Raw genomic sequence first — 22,580 nt, 5'->3', positions numbered from 1 at the left:
TCAGCCTATAACACAAACACAAAGAAAACAGTTCACATGGTAGTTATGGGATGGTATGAACCCCTGTCATTTATCTCTCGCCCCCCTCTAGGACCTGCCATCGACGATCCAGCCTAAAGGGCGTGTGGTAAGATTTCCTTCTCCTGCACTTCACAAAGACACTCCCAAACTAGATTTCTGCTCCAATACTTAACGACACACTCACACTGCATGTACACTCGTATACTCTTTTACTTCCATTACTCCTCTTTCTATTTTTATCATAATACTCACCAATGTGAGAGGATTCCTGCACTGCTGTAAAAAAAAAAAAATAGGAAGTTCACATTATTAGTCTCAGCTCCCTCTTCTCATTTATTGATTTGGATCATTTGTGTCCCTCTCATGTCGTCTCAATCACGCCCCGAGATCACACAGACGCACACACTGCAGTGAAATATTTAATCGTCAGCACCCCCTTGTGGATCCCTCATGACATCCTCTTTGTTTATACCCCCAACATTTTTCTACTGCATGATATATACGTGTAAGTGTGTGTGTGTGTGATGCTCTCAACCCCATAGATCTCCAGACCGGCTATCAAGGACAAATTGTCCATCAAGGTAAGATGTCTCTAAGTGGACCCTCAGTAGACGTAGATCCCAGCTCGTCCCGCCCCCATCGCAAAGTGTGGTTCCCCATCGTAGTCGTGTATAGATCCCATGCTAGCTCTCAAGGCTGACTTTGGTAGTGGATATAAAAGTGGATATGGCCACAGGCAGAGTTGTGGTGCAGTGCTTTTCTGATCATTGTTGTCGTGCTGTGTCCGTGCCCTTTCCTGCTTCAGCTTTAATGCTCCCTCTGCTGTCTTTTAGCGCACAATTAGAAGCATCAGCACTGCATTTGATGCGGATGTTGCAGTCTTATGGGCAGCCTGGCCCATCACATTTCTGTCCTGTTGAGCTACTCTTTCCTTCTGTTGTCAAGCGTTTTCTTTTTTTTTTTGTCTCCCTGTCCCGCTCCTGCAGATTTACGTACGTGCTCAGTTCGAGTATGACCCATCCAAAGACGACCTCATCCCGTGTAAGGAGGCCGGGATCCGTTTCCGGGTGGGCGACATCATCCAGATCATCTCCAAGGACGATCACAACTGGTGGCAGGGGAAGCTGGAGAACACAAAGAACGGCACGGCGGGCCTCATCCCCTCGCCTGAGCTGCAAGAGTGGTGAGAAGAACAAAAGACAAAACCAAAGAACTTTTAACCTGTGCAGGATTCCTGCATGCATTCACCCAGGCACTAAAGCAAAACAACTCCTGTCTGGATTTAACAGGCGTGTGGCGTGCATAGCGATGGAGAAGACCAAACAGGAACAACAGGCCAGCTGCACCTGGTTTGGCAAGAAGAAGAAACAGTACAAAGACAAGTACCTGGCCAAGCACAACGCAGGTAAGCCAACTGAAAAAACAGCCTAACAACAGAGTAACACAGCTAAGCTAACTATACATACAATGTGAGAATCTTTTTTAACAAATCCCCTTTGAATGTCAGGTTTGTGTAACTGCTGCACGCCTGTCTCCCTCCGACAGACCTTTCCTACTGCTGTCTCAGTTTGCTTTTTGGTTTCAGTCACTAACAGCGTTGTAATTAACAGCTTTTGACAATTTGAGTTTGTGTTGATTTTTTTTGTCTTCTCTGGTGTCTGTTTATTAACCCTCCGCTCCTCCGTCCTTTGTCCATATTTCATGCTGTCTCTTACCCAATGACATGGCTGCATGTAAGTAACTGCAGACAGCTGGCGTCAAGCCTCTGTGTTTTTTTTCTCCCTCCTCCTTATGTCTCCTTGACTTCTGAGCGATAGCCGTTTGTTTGGTTTCTGATCAGTTAGATAATACTAATTTGACGGGATGCTAGTCAGCTTTAAATCACTCAGCTTACAAAGGTCAGTGCAGATGAGCACGTTTTAAAGCTCTCTCATCAGGCTGTTATAAAACATTGGAAATAATAAATCTCATTTGCACTGACACGGCTGAAGTCCACCAGGTGTGAGTTATTTAACAAGACATACACATACAAAGTCCTGGTCTTTATCAAGTGTGCAACAACATTTAAATGTATCACACATTCTTTCACATGGAGTACAATCCAGTCCCTGCGTGCTTACCTAACGTCTCTCTCTCTCTCCCGCAGTGTTTGACCAACTAGATCTGGTGACGTACGAGGAAGTGGTCAAACTGCCGTCGTTCAAGAGGAAAACGCTGGTGCTGCTTGGTGAGGAGACAGAAAAAGTTGTGTTTGTTCATGCAGGGCATCTTTGAGGTCAAATATTAAATAATTCAAGTCTTCAAAAAAAGAAATGCCTACCATGAAGTTCCTCAAGTGTCCACTTGGGGCAAACTGCAAAGCCAAGAAATCCCTGTGTTTTCATTTCTTGAGGCAGAAACCTCGAGCAAAACCCGACTCGTGTAGAACAGCCATCCGCTGAACCTGGAATAAAGACAAACAGAGCAACAACAACAATGAATAAGATAGATTTATGGCTAAATTGCAGGGTTGGAAATTAGCTCCTGTTGTCCACCAAATACTGGTGGGTGACTCAAATTACCGGTCACAGAGGCAGGTAGGCCAAAACAGTTGATGTCCAACCCTGCTACAGTCAGTAATAATGTTCAATGTGTGTGTAGTATTAGCAGTAACAGGTAAGAGTGATTATAGACCAGATCAGTCTAACATTACTGTACTGATGGTGAAACAGGGACATCAGACTGGTGGAGGTCATTGGACTGTTTTAATGAGGATCTGAGTGTGGACACTTTAACCCTGTGGGATACTCGCATTGTCAGCACCTTCCTCCTTTTCTGACGTGATGATGTTCTTCTCTGTTGGATGTCCTGTCGAGCATGTCACCTACAATGTGGGAAATGACAAAAGTACATCTCTTAGTTTTGTCTGAGCGCTTCATAGTCTGACACGTCACAAAAAAGAGCCGTACTCTATAAACTGAGCGGCAATATGTGAACGTATAATGAGTTCAATTCAACTGTCTCCTTTCATTCAGGTGCTCATGGAGTTGGCAGGAGGCACATCAAGAACACACTCATCACCAAACATCCCGACCGCTTCGCCTACCCCATCCCTCGTAAGAAGACACACACTCCTTCAAACACCACAATCACTTCATCTGTTCTTTCAGCTGACTTGTCCGTGAACCCATGTCTCCACTCAGACACAACACGGCCTCCCAAGAAGGACGAGGAGAACGGGAAGAACTACTACTTTGTCTCCCACGACCAGATGATGCAGGACATCAGCAACAACGACTACCTGGAGTACGGCAGCCACGAGGACGCCATGTACGGCACCAGGCTGGAAACCATCAGGCAGATCCATACGCAGGGCATGATCTCCATCCTGGATGTGGAACCACAGGTGAGAAAAGGCTAGATTCAACTATAACAACACCACCGGGTATAGTGAGGAAAGGAAGGCAGGAGTATGAACCCCCAGAAGGGTCTTCAGTTGAGGCCCAACAACAAGGATTATTTACAGCTGCTAGAATCCTAAACGCTAACTTCTGTCGATGCATCTCAGAACAACCCTCACACTAGTTATGGATATGTTACACCTCTCTCTCTCTCATCAGGCACTAAAGATCCTCAGGACGGCCGAGTTTGCTCCCTACGTCGTCTTCATCGCAGCGCCCACCATCACCCCAGGAATGACCGAGGTACCATCACAGACTCTCTCTCTCTCATGCTAGATATTTTTTATCTATCTATTTGCACATACTAACTCATTTCAAATGCCGCCATGCTGGCATTTAAGTCTGAATTCAGATGAATTCAAACAACAGTGTGAACATCTTATCTCTTCCCGTCACCTTTTTTTTTTTGTTTTTTGCTTCGCTCAAAGTTTCTCTAACTGCACGTTTCAAGTGTGTCTGTCTTTTCTTTGGCATGCCTGTTTTTTTTTTTTTTTCATTTTCACCCAAAGGTTCCAAAGTGGTGCAGAAAACTGCCTGTGAGTACTCGGTTCAATGTTCAGTGTGAAGTATTGTAGGAGGAGGCGTGTGTGGCCTCGTCGTGCGTGTGTAGCTCTAGTGGTTTGTCTAGCTTTGTCCACTCTCATTCCCCGTGATTTCCTCTAAATCCTCTAATCCCTCCAAATAATCCTCTTAATTGTGTGCTGGCTCTTTGGTGCATCTTCATTTTTTGGTGTAACTTCATCTCTACTTCTGTTTTTCCCCCGGAGTGAATTTGGAGAAGGGAAATTATTTAGGTCGATTTTTACCAAATAGATTAGAACTTTTGTTTTAAGCCTGCGTTGGTGGTCTGTGCAACAAGTCATTCACTTATTAAAGGCCCCAATCAAACAGTTTAAATCACTTTTGCAGTTACAATGTACTCATTACATGCCAAGGAAAAATAGAGAGATGGTCATGTCAAGAGAACTCGTCACAATCATTATCAGTACCATGACTCAAAGATAAACCCGGGAAGAAACCAGTATTATAAACTATCTACCAGCTGTTGGTGATGTACATTTGATAACTGATAACCGATATATCTCTGTGATCTGTAGATCGACAGCGATACACACATGATCCCTCAGTTAAACACTTGTAGAAAAGATTTATAAGGATGACAACTGGAAAGTAACTGAGCATGAACGTGCATCACAGCTTGACTCTCTGCAGAGTGATCATCAGCGCCCTCTGCTGGTGAAAGAGAACTGCTAGTGTAATACAATGAAACTCATTGGAAATTAAAATGTGACCGGTGAATAAATGTACTAGAATCGGGGTATATCAGATATAATTGGCCAATCCCGATAGTCAGGTGATATGCTGGGATTATCGGTCGGGCTTTAAAAACAAAAGTTCTGAGATCTTGAGGATCCTACGCCAGACCACAAACGGAGCCTTGAAGCACATCACTAAAACAAACAGAAAACATCACTGAACTGTCTTCCCTCTTGTCGCTCCCCTCAGGACGACTCTCTCCAGCGGCTGCAGAAGGAATCCGAGATGCTGCAGCGGACCTACGCCCACTACTTCGACCAGACGGTCATCAACAACGAGATCGACGACACCATCCGCATGCTGGAGGAGGCCGTCGACCTGGTGTCCACCACCTCCCAGTGGGTGCCCGTCTCCTGGGTCTACTGACACGCGCTCAACGACAACGAGCTCGTCACCCTGAACAGCCATCGCCATCTCTGATCTGACACGGAGGCTAAACTTTGGTCACCCCCCCCCCCTCCCCCCTCCCCCACACGAGTCACGTCTCTGTCATCAGAATCATCTGTGTAGATAATCTGTTGCTGAAAAAGAAGGGAAGAGAAGAAGCTAAAGACTCTGACGCCTCACTACAGAGACTTCTTCCTGCCCCGCCCCCTTTTTCTCAACACTCTCAAAGGCATATTGATGTGTACATATATACATATATATATAAATGATTACAAACTACGTGAATATGGTTCTGTCCTTACATAGTCGACAGCTGGGGAGTGGAGGGGCAGTGTGGTAGATATTTTGTACTTTTCTTTTCTAATCGATGGATGGGTGGTAATACTGGAAAGGCAATAGCGAGCATGACCATAAAGCAGTCTTATGTGGGTGCCTGTGTGTGTGTGTGTGTGTGTGTCGACCTTTAAAAGGCACTTCTTGTGGTACTGTGTCCTCCTCTCCGACATCCCCCTCTAATCTCCTCGGGCCTCTGTGACAAACAGGCCGAGCTTTGAAGCACATAAGAAGCTGCTACAGTGGCGACAAGTGACTCCCTCAGCGACAAATGCAAGTTTGAGAGAAGCAAAAAAAGCACAGGAAACTTGGCAGTTTCTCCCGCCCCCCCCCCCCCCCCCCCCTCTATTTATTTCTCTGGCCCTCTGTGCCTGTCAGTCTGTTGAAGGAGCACACTGCATCCCTCTGCGCTGTCCTTCCATGTGTTGCTGTAGCCCGTTGTACCATGCTTCCCTTCCCCGACCTCGGATGTTTACATCTCTGTTTGCACAAAATGGACAATGAAGAAGACGTGTACGGCATCTCGTCACCTCACCTCACCGTTTTTTTTTTTTTTACTTTCTCTTGCTATGTTCACCCCCCTGTCCCTCCGTACACGACATGCTAATGAGTGGACCTGGACTATCGTTCTTGTGGGCATGATGAGATATGAAAAAGCACCTGCATTGACCACTAAACATGGCTCCTGAGCTGGGGGGAAAAAAAACTCAACAGAAAGAAGAGAGACACGCCCCATCAGAGCCTCGGGGGATGAAGTCAGTAACACCTATGCACGACCCCTGGTCTCTGGCCAGGCGGGTCGCCACGACAACCACTTTCTTCTTTCCTAGAAAAAAAAACTAAAGTGAGCCGTGTTCATAGGAATGTGTGTGTGGGAGGGGAGGGCCTCATGTAGGTGGGATACATCCAATCTTAGAGCCACCGTTTTGGAACTGTTAACTGTTGTCTTTAAAAATATTAAAAAGGAGTATTCTTGTTTTTGAGGGAGGAGAAAAATAACTCTAAATTTTGTGTGTAAATGTTTCAATGGTGCGTACGTCATACGAGTGAATTACCACGAGCCAGTGTATATTAATCCTTCAAAAGAAGCTCGCTATGTGACATAACCTCTCTTCACGCTTCAGCTGAAGTGGCACCGAAGCCGCCACACCTGCATAACCTCAGTAGAAAAAAGGTACGCCGGTTCAGAGGTGTTAAAAAAATGACGTCGACGTGAATAATAAGCTGTACGGTGCGGCTGCTGCTGCTGCTGTTCCACTTCAGGTGAAGTGTTTTTTCATTTCAAGTCCTGTGTAAATTACCTCTGCAAATGACTCAAGCAGCTCTTCTGTATGAAATGTTGTTCTTTTTTTGTTATTTCATTTTTCAAAAAAATATATTTCCTTTTACGTGTTTAAAGTAACCTGCCTCTTGACTCTTTCCTGATGTGTGCACGTGTGAAAAAAAGACCCAACAAGCTGTCATGGCAGTTCAGAAGGACACTTGGCCCAGGATGCAGTTCCCAAAAAAGCCAATAGGGGGTAGTAGAAGCAAAACGACATTATGCAAAGCACATTGCATAGCAAAACAAAGAAGCATGGTTAAGAAACACCGTGAGCAAAACTGAAAACGAAGACCAAAGAAACATTTTGTATTTTCACAAAGAGCAGGCAGTCTGGAGTTGGACATGAGTCCTGTAAGATTTGCTAAAACACGGTTATAAAAACAGCAGCAAATAAAACGGTTTTACAATAAACAGTCTAAATGAGAGCCTCTGTTTGGATTTTGAGGAACTGGTTAACTCAGAAAAATCCAGCAGATTCCTATTTTGTCATGGCTATCCCCCACAACAGTTTAACACAGAAGACCCTTAGCTTACATCACTGCAAAGTTCTGCAGAGAGTTATATGTTCACCAGTTAAAAGGAAGAATACAATATTTCTCTGCTGAATACTGCAGCATTGAAGTTTGAAAGAGAGAAGAACGGACTGAAGAAATGGTCACTGATACAGCTGAGTCAAACTGGCTTTGAAGCAAACATTCATGTGTGTCCTTCGACATAGGTTTACTCTGCTGTCGACTCTTATTGAACATCTCACGGGATCCCTGGCAGGACTGGAACCGCAGCAACAAACGTGACTCCTCCAAAAATACAAGAAAGTGCAATATTATTCATCTTTTCTTCCCCAGTTTTTACAGGAAAATATAAATCCATTCAGTTAACATCTCAAAATTAAGTGCTCTTGGTTAAGTTTGACTAAAAAGTCCACATTCACCGATGCACAGGTGTTTATGGTAACTATAATAATAACGTCCTGCCTGCAAGACAACACTCGGGTACACAAAGCGCGACCTCTAGCGGCGGAACACTTGCGACGTACGTGTTCAAAACTACAAAAACTTCACAGAAAGTCAGTACACAATACTAAGTATCTCAAAGACACGTAGTTTGTGTAGTTTTTTTTTTACTAATAGGAAACTAAACTGCAAAATTCAAGAAAAGCGAAGAAAAGTCCAGCAGCGACACAAACTCATGAGCATCCGGTTTACCTTTCGGGTATGGGCGGGAGTGCTCACCTAAAACAGCGGTGTCAAAACTGTACTGTCGCTGACAGTTTCGCTTGAGGTGCCGCTCTGCTTTACACTTATGTTACACAGTGTATGTAATTAAAATAAATTTTATTATTATCATTAATTTGTATTTATCACCCATTCTTAGGAATTGGCACTAAACCAAAACTCTTTTTATGCCTGATTATATTATGTTGTAAAAGTCTGACGGTAATGAACTACACAAAGCCACCTGAAAAGCATTGCATTACGAAACTGAAGTGGCGGTGACCAAGCTAAGTAAAATGACGTTTACAAAAAAGCCCAAAGACAGCAGTATGAATGATAAAAGCCAATGCAGAAAATGTGGATATAAACATGATAATAAGAAACCAAGAGAAGGCTTCCGGAAAATGGAGAGAAGCGTGAATGAAGTTCAACGAGAAGAAAGTGAAATGTTTATTGGAGCACTTGAGACAAAAAGGAGTGCAAAGAAAGAAACAACACGTTTTAAAAAAGGAAATAAAACAGAAAAACAGAAAAAATGGACTGAAGTACTCAAAGTAAATAGCCAAAAACTCAAATTCAGGTTAGATACTGGTGTAGATTGCAATGTCTTACCCCTAACCATTTTTAAACAAGTGGCTGGGAAGGATGCAACGTTGTTGGAGTCCAGCTTCAACTTGGTGACATATTCCCGCCACAGGGTGGTGCCGTTAGGTATGGCAAAGTTGATGTGTCAGTACAAAACTGCAGTGCATGAGTTGGAATTTCAGATAATTAAAGCCAACTTACCAGCTATCTTAGGAGGAGATTCTTGTGCAGAAATGGGGCTGATGAAAATAATCTATAAAGTGGAAAAACAAGTTGAAGCAGACATCCTGAACGACTATAAAGATGTGTTCACAGGTTTGGGATGTGTACCTGGACATCATCACATTCAGATTGATCCAACAGTAACTCCAGTTATTCACCCTCCAAGAAAAGTGTCGTTCGCACTAAAAGACACAATCAAAACTGAACTGGAAAGGATGGAGGAACTTGGTGTAGTTGATAAGCAGACAGAACCCACTGATTGGATAAATAGTATGGTCACTGTCCAAAAGCCTAACAAGAAAATAAGAATTTGCATCGATCCCCATGACCTAATCAAGGCCATAAAAAGAGAACATTACCCCCTGAGGACAGTAGAGGAGGTTGTGGCAGAGATGCCAAATGCTAGAGTCTTCTCAGTGTTGGACACAAACCATGGGTTTTGGCAAATACAACTTGATAAAGACAGTTCAAAGTTGTGCACCTTTAACATGCCTTTTTGTAGGTACCGTTTCAAGCGGCTTCCCTTTGGTGTGTCATCTGCTCCGGAGGTTTTCCAGAAATGCATTGCTCAGAGACTGGAGGACCTGGAAGGAGTTGTGAATGTTATGGACGACATTCTGGTATGGACAGAATGAAGAAGTACTGGAAGAGGAACTACAAGTTAACCTCCTAACAGAACACTGATTTCAGAAGAAAAACTACAGCAGTTCAAGACAGCAACAGTTCAGGAAGCAGAACAATGAGAAGTAGAGGACGGTGAGGATGATTATTATCCTGTGCCACTTCAGCAGTACGAAACATGCTCACTTAAGACAGTGGATCCTGTGTCCACTACCACACAGCCAGGGCTTGAATGTATTCAGTCTGGGGAAAACATACCTGAGTTGGAGGAAGCACAATACCCTACAAATCAACAAGACAACTACATTGATGATCCACCTGTGGAGGATGCTGTCCCCTCACCTTTTCCAAGTGTTTCCAGCAATGATGAGGTAATGTGGCTGAGATGACAACACAGACTACCTAAGGTTTTCACATATGATAGACTTGGTATACCTACCTGTTACAATCTGAAAACACTGCAACAACATACAAACTATAGGGTGCCATGGATATACTGTGCAGCTATACCACTTCCAGCACTTTTGGTACTAGAGTAGAAGTGCAAAGTAGAAACACTGCTCACCAAAGAAGATAGTTGTAACTGTACCCGTGGTCCTGAAATTGAGCCTGTTACTGATATTGTGAAATATGTACATTTGTTATTAATATTTGCATACTAATGTAACTCCATATAGACAAGTGGAGGCAACAGTCGCATATTTTCCACATTCCTCTTAACTACTATTATCCCCTATTTAAAACAGCAGGTAGTAATGAGGAAGCAAATCAGCAATCAAGCATAAAGAGAGATTCAAAGCAGAAAGAGAAAAAGGTAGCAAAAGATGGGAAAAAAATAATACAAAGTAGGTAGGAGGGATGTAAAGATTACCTCCATTTATAATTGATTGTTATTTTCAAAAAATCTTTTTTACTAAAATTAAAATTGAAGTAAATTAATAAATACAAATTGTTAAATATATATTTCTTTCTATTTCAGTTGTGTTGTGAAAATAGAAAATGTCCTGTTTTTTATGTAAGACTTCTTTATAAATGGTGACACTGACCATAACAGAAGCTAAAAGCAGCCAAGAGTTTAAAAAATAAAAAAACACTATAGCGAGGTATTGTTACATCAATTACAGCATGAATTGCATCTAGACTTTTTAGGAGAATTTCAAAGTGGAATTTCAAGCAAACATACACATATCAAGTCTTAAAGAAAACAACAAAATAAGTATCAAGGTATCAAGAACACGACTTCAAAACTGTTATTTAATAGCGTAGTATTCAGAATAAAAGCACCCAGGGCCTGCCAAGTTTAGCAAACCAAGCAAGAGGAGATTTTACAGCAGCTAGCAGGCTTTGTGCCCAGGCTACAAACAACCACACAAACATTCAAAAGGTGGTGAACAAGCTGTTCAAAAGCTCACAAGCAACTCATGCAATGTAAAAACAAAAGCAAAAATTATCAATATAGACCACCATATCAAAAGCATGAATAGTAAACTTTAATTCAGAAGCTTTGTTTATAAAGAGTTGCATTTAAACCAACAAGTCAAGAAGAAGTTGCATACCAACAGCAAGCAGACCTCCACACAAACAGCAAACAGGTTTCTAAACAATCATTGAATGCAAAGTTCAATAAGTTTCTAAAACTTGAAAAGCCTCGGCGGACTTTCTTACTCATAGTGTCTACCCAGGCAGCAGAAAAAAACACAGCAGACAGAAATAAAGAACAAGACACATCACATAGCAAAACCTCCAAATCATCAACAGAACACAGCCAGCAGTTACATACACAAACAAACACAGCAGCAATCAGGTTTAGCAAAGAAAATTGGACAGAGAAGATAGAGACAGAAAAATAAATAATAGAAAATTGACTCACATTTGGAAGTTTTTTTCATGGCAAAATGGTGTCTGTTCCTGTTAAGACCAGTTTAAGAATGTTAGTCATCAAGAAGAAAGCTAGTACTGAGACAGAAAGTGCAACACTTGAATGATTTGACTCACATTTTAAAGTGATTTCCTTCCATTGCAACAAAGTTTTCATATCATGTCCTGTAGCCGCTTCAATCGTGCCTTTGAAAACAGTTTTCAGAAAGTTAGCCATCAGGAAGCAAACAAGCTAGCAAGTAGACAGACAGATAGGCTACCTAGAGAGACATAAAATGTAAAAAGGAAAAAGTATCTGACTTACTTATCGAAAGTTTTCTCTTTTCTATTCACGTGTCGACGTGTCCGTGTCTTAAAACTCAGCTTTTCCTTCCATACTCAACTCTTAGCTGCTACTAGCAACAGCAGGAAGCTAGCTGAAGTATCTAGCATATTTTGTTGATTTGCTCACTTATTGTTGTTTGTAGTGATGATGAAGTTTGACAAGCTTCATAATTCGGTTCATTGTCGTCTTTAGCTTGAAAATATCACTTTATTTTACTGTATTTCCCTTAATTGCCTTGAGACTCAATGTGTGACTGTTCTCAACTGCTTCCCTGCAGACAACTGACTTGTGGAGAGGAACAACACAGCTGTAATCAATGATGGTTAACGAGTGGTCTTTTTTGTATGGGTGTCTGAGTATGCCAGTAGAGGGCCAGCATGAGCCTCACCAAGGCTATGTTCACAGTCTTCTTAGCTTAGGGGCTTTATCATTATTATTTCAAGACATTAGGATTGTTGAAAATAATCTTTTATGTAAATAACCTAGGTCTGCCTCAACCAAGACATGAACACTCAACCTCTTGGTTAGGAGTCACCTCTCCTAACCATTACACCACCATGCTGTCTTTCTGTGACTGCTCTTTTAGAGGTTTGTCCTTTCCATTTCAGCATTAGGACAGTTTAAAATGTTTTCCATACCATTCAGATCAAGTCTGAATGAGTGGAATGAGATTTGATCATTAAACCTCTTGGATGGGATTTACCTGTGTTAACCACTACACCACCATGACATCTGTCTTTGCTTGCTTTTTTATGGGCTTTGTCCTTTTTATTTCAGGACAGAAGGGTAGATCAAAATTATCTCCAACAGGAGAATCCCATATCAAGTCTGGATGGGGACAACTGGGACTTGATCATTCAAACTCTTGGATGGGAGTCACCTCTATTAACCACTGCACCACTATGAATTCTGTTGTTCTGTGCTTTTTTAGGGGCTTTGTCCTTTTGATTTCAGGACAGTAGGATAGACCAAAATCATATCCAATGGGAGAATCCTAGAATGCCTTAGGCTGCAAACAGGTCTTGATCAATTAACCGCTTGCATGGGAGTAACCTGTCTTAACCACTGCACCACCATGACATCTGTCTCTGCTTGCTTTTTCAGGGGCTTTGTCCTTTTTATTTCAGGACAGAAGGGTAGATCAAAATCCTCTCCAACGGGAGAATCCCAGAATGCTGTAGGCCACAACCAGGTTTTGATCACTGAACGTCTCGGATGGGAGTCACCGGTCTTAACCTCCATGCAACCATCACATCGGTTTGTTCTCTTGCTTTTTTAGGAGGTTTGTCCTTTCCATTGCAGTACATTTGGCCAGTTTAAAATGATTTCCAATGGGAGACATGAAGATTTGAACAATCAACCTCACGGCTGTGAAGCAGCAGGCTTATCCACTAGGCCACTGATGCTAAATGCATATTGAGGGGGTTTTATTGCCAAATACATTTGCCCATACTGGAAATTGACTTGGTGTTTTGTGCAAAAGAGTTAACAAAAAAACAATTCCTCACGGTCTGCTTGCTTTTATAGGGGGGTTGTCCTTTCCATTCCAGGACTAGAGGATAGTTTAAAATATCTTGATGGGAGGAATGGGATTCAATCAGTGAACCTCTTGGTTGGGAGTCACTGCTCTTAACCACTGCACCACCACTACATCTGACTGTGCTGGCATTTTTAGGGGCTTTGTCCTTTTTATTTTAGGACAGAAGGGTAGCTCAAAATCCTCTCCAACAGGAGAATTCCAAATCAAGTCTGGATGGGGACAACCGGGTCTTGATCATTCAAACACTTGGATGGGAGTCACCTATCTTAACCACTAGTCCACCATGAATTCTGTTTTTGCTTATTTTTTTAGGGGCTTTATACTTTTTATTCCAGGACAGTAGGATACATCAAAATACTCTCCAATGGGAGAATCCCAGATCAATTCTGGATGGGTACAACCGGGACTTGATCTTACAAACCTTTGGATGTGAATCATTTCACTTAACCACTAGTCCACCATGAATTCTGTTTTTGCTTACTTTTTTAGGGGCTTTATACTTTTTATTTCAGGACAGTAGGACAGAACAAAATCTCCGCCTCTGGGAGAAACACAGAACTTGGTTGGCCACAACAAGGTTTTGATCACTTAAGCTCGAGGATGGGAGTCACCTGTCTTAACCTCCATGCCACCATCACATCTGCTTGTCTGTTTGCTTTTTTAGGGGGTTTGTCCTTTCCATTAGAGTACATTAGGCCAGTTTAAAATCATCTCAAAGGGGAGACACAAAGATTTGAACACAAAGCCTTCTGGCTGTGAGGCAGCTGTCTTATCCACTACGCCACTGATGCTTATTGCCTATCTAAGGGCTTTTATTGCCAAATACATTTGCCCATCCTGGAAATTGACTTTGTGTTTTGTGCAAAAGAGTTAACAAAAAGAAAATTCCTGACTGTCTCCTTGCTTTTATAGGGGGTTTGTCCTTTCCATTCCCTGGAATGAGGGTAGTTTAAAACATTTTCCAATGTGAGAAACAGATCAATGGACAGGGACAACAGGGATTTGATCATTCAACCTCTTTTGTGTGAGTCTCCTGCCTTATCTACTTCCCCACCATGCCCTCTTTTCTTTGCATCCTCTTTTAGATGTTTGTCATTTTCGATTCAGGACAGTAGCATAGTTTAAAATATTTTACAATGGGATTCAATCAGTCAGCCTCTTTGATGGGAGTCACTGCACCACCATGACATCTGTCTCTGCTTGCTTTTTTAAGGGTGTTGTCCTTTTTATTTCAGGACAGAAGGGTAGATCAAAATCCTCTACAATGGGAGAATCCCAGATTAAGTCTCGATTGGGACAACTGGGATTTGATGACTGAATTTCTCAGATGGGAATCACCTGTCTTAACCACTACACCACCATGAAGTCTGGTCTTGACTGCTTTTTTAGGGGCTTTATCCTTTTTATTTCAGGACAGCATGATAGACCAAAATCATCTCCTTTGGGAGAAACCCAGAATGTGGTATGCTGCAACCAGGTTTTGATCACCTAACCTCTTGGGTGGGAGTAACCTGTCTTAACCACTGCACCACCATGACATCTGTCTTTGATAGCTTTTCAAGGTGCTTTATCCTTTTTATTTCAGGACAGCAGGATAGACCAAAATAATTTCCTTTGGGAGAAAACCAGAAACAGGTTTTGATCACTTGACCTCTTGGATGGCAGTCACCTGTCTTAACCTCTATGCCACCATCACATCTGGCTGTCTCTTTGCTTTTTTAGAGGATTTGTCCTTTCCATTGAAGAACATGAGCCCAGTTTAAAATCATCTCAAAGGGGAGACACAAAGATTTGAACAATCAACATCCTTGCTGTGAGGCAGCTGTCTTATCCAGTATGCCACTGTGTGCCTTGATGCTAAATGTCTATTTAAGGGCTTTTATTGCCATATACATTTGCCCATACTGGAAATTGACTTGGAGTTTTGTGCAAAAGTCTTGATGGGAGGACTGGGATTCAATCAGGCAACCTCTTGGATGGAAGTCACTGCTCTTAACCACTGCACCACCATGACATCTGACTCTGCTTGCTTTTTTAGGGGCTTTGTCCTTTTTATTTCAGGACAGAAGGGTAGATCAAAATCCACTACAATTGAAGAATCGCAGATCAAGTTTCACTTTCTTTTCTATAACGGTGTTGACGTGTCCGTGTCTTAAAACTCAGCTTTTCCTTCCATATTCAACTCTTAGCTGCTACTAGCAACAGCAGGAAGCTAGCTGAAGTATCTAGCATATTTTGTTGATTTGCTCACTTATTGTTGTTTGTAGTGATGAAGAAGTTTGACAAGCTTCATAATTCGGTTCATTGTCGTCTTTAGCTTGAAAATATCACTTTATTTTACTGTATTTCCCTTAATTGCCTTGAGACTCAATGTGTGACTGTTCTCAACTGCTTCCCTGCAGACAACTGACTTGTGGAGAGGAACAACACAGCTGTAATCAATGATGGTTAACGAGTGGTCTTTTTTGTATGGGTGTCTGAGTATGCCAGTAGAGGGCCAGCATGAGCCTCACCAAGGCTATGTTCACAGTCTTCTTAGCTTAGGGGCTTTATCATTATTATTTCAAGACATTAGGATTGTTGAAAATAATCTTTTATGTAAATAACCTAGGTCTGCCTCAACCAAGACATGAACACTCAACCTCTTGGTTAGGAGTCACCTCTACTAACCATTACACCACCATGCTGTCTTTTTGTGATTGCTCTTTTATAGGTTTGTCCTTTCCATTTCAGCATTAGGACAGTTTAAAATGTTTTCCATACCATTCAGATCAAGTCTGAATGGGTGGAATGAGATTTGATCATTAAACCTATTGGATGGGATTTACCTGTGTTAACCACTACGCCACCATGACATCTGTTTTTGCTTGCTTTTTTATGGGCTTTGTCCTTTTTATTTCAGGACAGAAGGGTAGATCAAAATTATCTCCAACAGGAGAGTCCCATATCAAGTCTGGATGGGGACAACTGGGACTTGATCATTCAAACTCTTGGATGGGAGTCACCTCTATTAACCACTGCACCACTATGAATTCTGTTGTTGTGTGCTTTTTTAGGGGCTTTGTCCTTTTGATTTCAGGACAGTAGGATAGACCAAAATCATATCCAATGGGAGAATCCTAGAATGCCTTAGGCTGCAAACAGGTCTTGATCAATTAACTGCTTGCATGGGAGTAACCTGTCTTAACCACTGCACCAGCATGACATCTGTCTCTGCTTGCTTTTTCAGGGGCTTTGTCCTTTTTATTTCAGGACAGAAGGGTAGATCAAAATCCTCTCCAACGGGAGAATCCCAGAATGCTGTAGGCCACAACCAGGTTTTGATCACTGAACTTCTCGGATGGGAGTCACCTGTCTTAACCTCCATGCAACCATCACATCGGTTTGTTTTCTTGCTTTTTTAGGGGGTTTGTCCTTTCCATTGCAGTACAATGGCCAGTTTAAAATGATTTCCAATGGGAGACATGAAGATTTGAACAATCAACCTCCCGGCTGTGAAGCAGCAGTCTTATCCACTAGGCCACTGATGCTAAATGTATATTTAGGGGGTTTTATTGCCAAATACATTTGCTCATACTGGAAATTGACTTGGTGTTTTGTGCAAAAGAGTTAACAAAAAAAGAATTCCTCACGGTCTGCTTGCTTTTATAGGGGGTTTGTCTTTTCCATTCCAGGACTTGAGGATAGTTTAAAATATCTTGATGGGTGGAATGGGATTCAATCAGTGAACCTCTTGGTTGGGAGTCACTGCTCTTAACCACTGCACCACCACTACATCTGATGCTGCTGGCATTTTTAGGGGCTTTGTCCTTTTCATTTTAGGACAGAAGGGTAGCTCAAAATCCTCTCCAACAGGAGAATTCGAAAATCAAGTCTGGATGGGGACAACTGGGACTTGATCATTAAAACACATGGATGGGAGTCACCTATCTTAACCACTAGTCCACCATGAATTCTGTTTTTGCTTATTTTTTTAGGGGCTTTATACTTTTTATTCCAGGACAGTAGGATACATCAAAATACTCTCCAATGGGAGAAACCTAGAACTTGGTTGGCCACAACCAGGTTTCAATCACTTAAGCCCTTGGATGGGAGTCACCTGTCTTAACCTCTATTCCACCATCACATCTGCCTGCCTGTTTGCTTTTTTAGGGGGTTTGTCCTTTCCATTAGAGTACATTAGGCCAGTTTAAAATCATCTCGAAGGGGAGACACAAAGATTTGAACACTCAACCTCCTGGGTGTGAGGAAGCTGTCTTATCCACTACGCCACTGATGCTTATTGTCTATGTAAGGCCTTTTATTGCCAAATACATTTGCCCATCCTGGAAATTGACTTTGTGTTTTGTGCAAAAGAGTTAACAAAAAGAAAATTCCCGACTGTCTCCTTGCTTTTATAGGGGGTTTGTGCTTTCTGATCCTTTCCATTCCATTCCTTGAGGATAGTTTTAAATATTTTGTAATGGGAGAAATTCAGATCAAATCTTGATGGGTGGAATGGGATTCAATCAGTCAACCTCTTCGATGGGAGTCACTGCTCTTCACCACTGCACCACCACTACATCTGTGTCTGCTTGCTTTTTTAGGGGCTTTGTCCTTTTTATTTCAGGACAGAAGGGTAGATCAAAATCCTCTCCAATGGGAGAATCCCATATCAAGTATGGATGGGGACAAACGGGACGAGATAATTCAAACTCTTGGATGGGAGTCACGTCTATTAACCACTGTACCACAATGAATTCTGTCTTTGTGTGCTTTTTTAGGGACTTTGTCCTTTTTATTTCAGGACAGAAGGGTAGATCAAAATGTTCTCCAATGGGAGACTCCCAGATCAAGAATGGATTGGGACAACTGGGATTTGATGACTCAATCTCTTGGATGGGAATCACCTGTCTTTACCACTACGCCACCATGAAGTCTGGCTTTGATTGCTTTTTTAGGGGCTTTATCCTTTTTATTTCAGGACAGCATGATAGCCCAAAATCATCTCCTTTGTGAGAAATGCTGAATGTGGTAGGCTGCAACCAGGTTTTGATCACCTAACCACTTGGGTGGGAGTAACCTGTCTTAACCACTGCACCACCATGACATCAGCCTTTGATAGCTTTTCTAGGTACTTTATCCTTTTTATTTCAGGACAGCAGAATAGACCAAAATGCTCACCAATTGGAGAATCCCAGAAGGAGGTAGGCCACAAGCCGGTTTTGATCACTTAACCTCTTGGATGGGAGTCACCTGTCTTAACCTCCATGCCACCATGACATCTGGCTGTCTATTTGCTTTTTAGGTGGTTTGTCCTTTCCATTGCAGTACATTTGGCCAGTTTAAAATGATCTCCAAGTGGAAACATGAAGATTTGAACAAAGAACCTCCTGGCTGTGAGGCAGCGGTCTTATCCACTACGCCACTGATGCTAAATGTCCGGTCTGGATTTTTTTATTGCCAAATACATTTGCCCATACTGGAAATTGACTTGGTATTTTGTGCAAAACAGTTAACAAAAACACAATTCCTTACGGTCTGCTTGCTTTTATAGAGGGTTTGACCTTTCCATTCCAGGACATGAGGATAGTTTAAAATAGTTTCTAATGGGAGACATCAAGATCAAATCTTTATGGGTGGAATGGGATTCAATCAATCAACCTCTTGGATGGGAGTCACTGCTGCAAACCACTGCACCACCACTACATCTGTGTCTGCTTGCTTTCTTAGGTTCTTTGTCCTTTTTATTTCAGGACAGAAGGGTAGCTAAAAATCCTCTACAATGGGAAAACCCCAGATCAAGTCTGAATTGGGACACGTGGGATTTGATGACTCAATCTCTTGGATAGGAATCACCTCTCTTACCCACTACGCCACCATGAAGTGAGTCTCTGCTTCCTTTTTTATGGGCTTTATCCTTTTTATTTCAGGACAGCAGGCTAGACCAAAAAAAATTCCTTTGGGAGAAACCCAGAACCAGGTTCTGATCACTTGACCTCTTGGATGGCAGTCACCTGTCTTAACCTGTATGCCACCATCACATCTGGCTGTCCATTTGCTTTTTTAGAGGGTTTGTCCTTTCCATTGAAGAACATGAGCCCAGTTTAAAATCATCTCAAAGGGAAGACACAAATATTTGAACAATCAACCTCTTTGCTGTGAGGCGGCTGTCTTATCCACTACGCCACTGATGCTTATTGTCTATTTAAGGGCTTTTATTGCCATACACATTTGCCCATACTGGAAATTGACTTGGTGTTTTGTGCAAAAAAGTTAACAGAAAGAAAATTCCCGACTGTCTGCTTGCTTTTATAGGGGGTTTGTCCTTTCCATTCCAGGACATGAGGGTAGTTTAAAATGTTTTCCAATGTGAGACACTGAGATCAATGGACAGGCACAATAAGGATTTGATCATTAAACCTCTTGCATGTGAATCTCCTCCCTTATCCACTTCTCCACCATGCCCTCTTTCAGATGCTTCCTCTTTTAGATTCAGGACAGTAGGATAATTTAAAATATTTTCCAATGAGAGAAATCCAGATCAAGTCTTGATGGGAGGACTGGGATTCAATCAGGCAACCTCTTGGATGGGAGTCACTGCTTTTAACCACTGCACCACCATGACATCTGTCTCTGCTTGCTTTTTTAGGGGCTTTATCCTTTTTATTTCAGGACAGCATGATAGCCAAAAATCACCTCCTTTGGGAGAAACCCAGAATGTGGTAGGTCACAACCAGGTTTGGCTCATTCAACCTCTTGGATGGGAGTAACTGCTCTTAACCACTACGCCACCATGAAGTCTGTCTTGTTTGCTTTTCTAGGGGCTTTATCCTTTTTATTTCAGGAAAGAAGGGTAGATCAAAATCCTCTACAATGGGAGAGTCCCAGATCAAGTCTGGATTGGGACATCTTGGATTTGATCATTCAACCTCTTGCATGTGAATCTCCTCCCTTATCCACTCTTCCACCATGAAGTCTGTCCTTGATTGCTTTTTTAGGGGCTTTACCCTTTTTGTTTCAGGACAGCATGACAGACCATAATAATCTCCTTCGGGAGAATCCCAGAATGTGGCACGCGACAACCAGGTTTCGATCACTTGACCACTTGGATGGGAGTCACCTGTCTTCACCTCTGCGCCACCATCACATCTGTCTGGCTGTTTGCTTTTATACGGGGTTTGTCCTTTCCATTCCCTGGAATGAGGGTAGTTGAAAATATTTTCCAATGTGAGAAACTGAGATCAATCTGACTCTGACATCTGACTCTGCTTGCTTTTTTAGGGGCTTTGTCCTTTTTATTTCAGGACAGAAGGGTAGTGGTTGAGAGCAGTGACTCCCATCCAACAGGTTGAGTGTTTGTATCTTGGGTAAGCAAGAAATGGAACCTTAGTTTTTCCTTTGGGGTTGATGTTCAATTTCCCTAATGTCCTGAAATGAAAAGTACAAACCTGCGAAAGGGGCATACACTGCCAGGCTGCACGGTGGCGAAGTGGATAAGACTGCTTTTTCAGAGCCAGGATGTTGTGTAATTGAACCGTGGTTGAGACAGAACTCAAGTAACCTTGGTTTCTTTCCAAGGAGTTTTTTTTTGATACTGCTTCCCACAAAACTCCAAGTAAATTTTCAGTATGTGCAAATGTACTTGGCAATAAAAAACTATTCTTATCACGGATTCTGATTTTAAACTATCCTAATGTACTGAAATGAAACGTTCAAATACCCTAAAAAGACAAACAGCACCAGGACGCACGGTGGGGTAGTGGTTAAGAAGTATGCCACACAGCCAGGAGGTAGATTGTTCAAATCTTTGTGTCTCCCGTTTAAGGTGATTTTAAACAAGTCTAATGTATTGCAATGGAAAGGACAAACCCCCTAAAAAAGCAAACAGACAGGTGGATGTGATGGTGGCGTAGAGGTTAAGACAGGTGACTGCCATCCAAGAGGTCAAGTGATTGAAACCTGGTTCTGGGTTTCTCCCAAAGGAGATGATTTTGGTCTATCCTGCTGTCCTGAAATAAAAAGGATAAAGCCCATAAAAAAGGAAGCAGAGACACACTTCATGGTGGCGTAGTGGGTAAGAGAGGTGATTCCTATCCAAGAGATTGAGTCATCAAATCCCACGTGTCCCAATTCAGACTTGATCTTGGATTTTCCCATTGTAGAGGATTTTTATCTACCCTTCTGTCCTGAAATAAAAAGGACAAAGCCCCTAAAAAAACAAGCAGAGTCAGATGTCAGAGTCAGATTGATCTCAGTTTCTCACATTGGAAAATATTTTAAACTACCCTCATTCCAGGGAATGGAAAGGACAAACCCCCTATAAAAGCAAGGAGACAGTCGGGAATTTTCTCTTTGTTAACTCTTTTGCACAAAACACCAAGTCAATTTCCAGGATGGGCAAATGTATTTAGCAATAAAACCCCCGTAATAGACATTTAGCATCAGTGGCGTAGTGGATAAGACAGCTGTCTCACAGCCAATAGGTTGATTGTTCAAATCTTTGTGTTCCCCCTTTGAGATGATTTTAAACTGGGCTCTTGTACTTCAATGGAAAGGACAAACCTCCTAAAAAAGCAAACAGCCAGACAGATGTGATGGTGGCGCAGAGGTGAAGACAGGTGACTCCCATCCAAGTGGTCAAGTGATCGAAACCTGGTTGTGCCGTACCTCATTCTGGGATTCTCCCAAAGGAAATTATTTTGGTCTATCCTGCTGTCCTGAAATAAAAAGGATAAAGCACCTAGAAAAGCTATCAAAGACAGATGTCATGGTGGTGCAGTGGTTAAGACAGGTTACTCCCACCCAAGAGGTTAGGTGATCAAAACCTGGTTGCAGCCTACCACATTCTGGGTTTCAGGCAGGATAAATACATATAAATAAGAATATATGCAGTGCTTTTAAATCTTGAGTATTGTACTGTTCTTGCAGGAAACCTGTCAACACAGTCATCTGGAGCATCATTAAATTTCCCCTAATCATTAAATGTGCTTCCTTAAATTAGTTTATAGGTGTCTTTAGCTTTGAACAAAGTTGGGTAAACACATTTCTTGCCTGGGCTGGGTTATTATAGCTGTATAAATTACAAATTATAAGAAAGGTGTTATCCAATTAAAAAAACAGTGTTATCCATCTGCCTTTATCTGAAGTACATGACTCAACAATGTTTCCTTTAAACTTATTACGGAGAATGGCAACCCCTGCTGACTGTTGGGTGGCATGACAAAAAATGTAAACTGGTAACCCCACTGTGATTTCCAAAATGTCATTTGTTGAGGAATTGTGTAGAAATGACTTCACAAGAAAGATTCAGGAGACTCAGATGGCTTAAGTTCAAGACATTTATATAAAACTCACAGGGAGAAATTACATTAACAGTACAAATGTGGTTAAG

General features: G+C 42.0%; 1 protein-coding gene and 1 long non-coding RNA gene across 18 annotated transcripts in view; one reads left to right on the top strand and one right to left on the bottom strand.

Moving 5' to 3' along the window:
• LOC132959499 (peripheral plasma membrane protein CASK-like) overlaps window positions 1-6,900 on the top strand; it is a 39,375-nt gene extending 32,475 nt beyond the window's left edge. For 6 of the 17 annotated variants that reach the window (XM_061032559.1, XM_061032555.1, XM_061032553.1 and 3 more), the window contains 10 exons: window positions 92-127; window positions 564-602; window positions 1,008-1,204; window positions 1,311-1,426; window positions 2,168-2,248; window positions 3,036-3,116; window positions 3,204-3,406; window positions 3,621-3,704; window positions 3,971-3,997; window positions 4,968-6,900. In XM_061032559.1, coding sequence (XP_060888542.1) covers window positions 92-127; window positions 564-602; window positions 1,008-1,204; window positions 1,311-1,426; window positions 2,168-2,248; window positions 3,036-3,116; window positions 3,204-3,406; window positions 3,621-3,704; window positions 3,971-3,997; window positions 4,968-5,144 — 1,041 coding nt within the window. In that variant the 3' untranslated portion in view covers window positions 5,145-6,900. The remainder of the gene's footprint in view (window positions 1-91; window positions 128-563; window positions 603-1,007; window positions 1,205-1,310; window positions 1,427-2,167; window positions 2,249-3,035; window positions 3,117-3,203; window positions 3,407-3,620; window positions 3,705-3,970; window positions 3,998-4,967) is intronic. The other 11 variants (XM_061032567.1, XM_061032565.1, XM_061032564.1 and 8 more) reach the window with 6 other exon arrangements.
• LOC132959503 (uncharacterized) lies at window positions 2,264-11,526 on the bottom strand. The gene is made up of 3 exons (XR_009667025.1): window positions 11,460-11,526; window positions 11,335-11,372; window positions 2,264-2,884 (listed from the first exon to the last, which is right to left on the bottom strand). It is a non-coding gene; the product is annotated as an uncharacterized LOC132959503 (long non-coding RNA).
• Between the last annotated feature and the right edge of the window lie 11,054 nt (window positions 11,527-22,580).

The sequence above is a fragment of the Labrus mixtus genome, chromosome 24 (genome assembly GCF_963584025.1).
Source record: "Labrus mixtus chromosome 24, fLabMix1.1, whole genome shotgun sequence".
Lineage (NCBI taxonomy): Eukaryota > Metazoa > Chordata > Actinopteri > Labriformes > Labridae > Labrus > Labrus mixtus.
The sequence above is the reverse complement of the archived record's forward strand: the minus strand, read 5'-3'. Positions and strand labels throughout refer to the sequence as shown.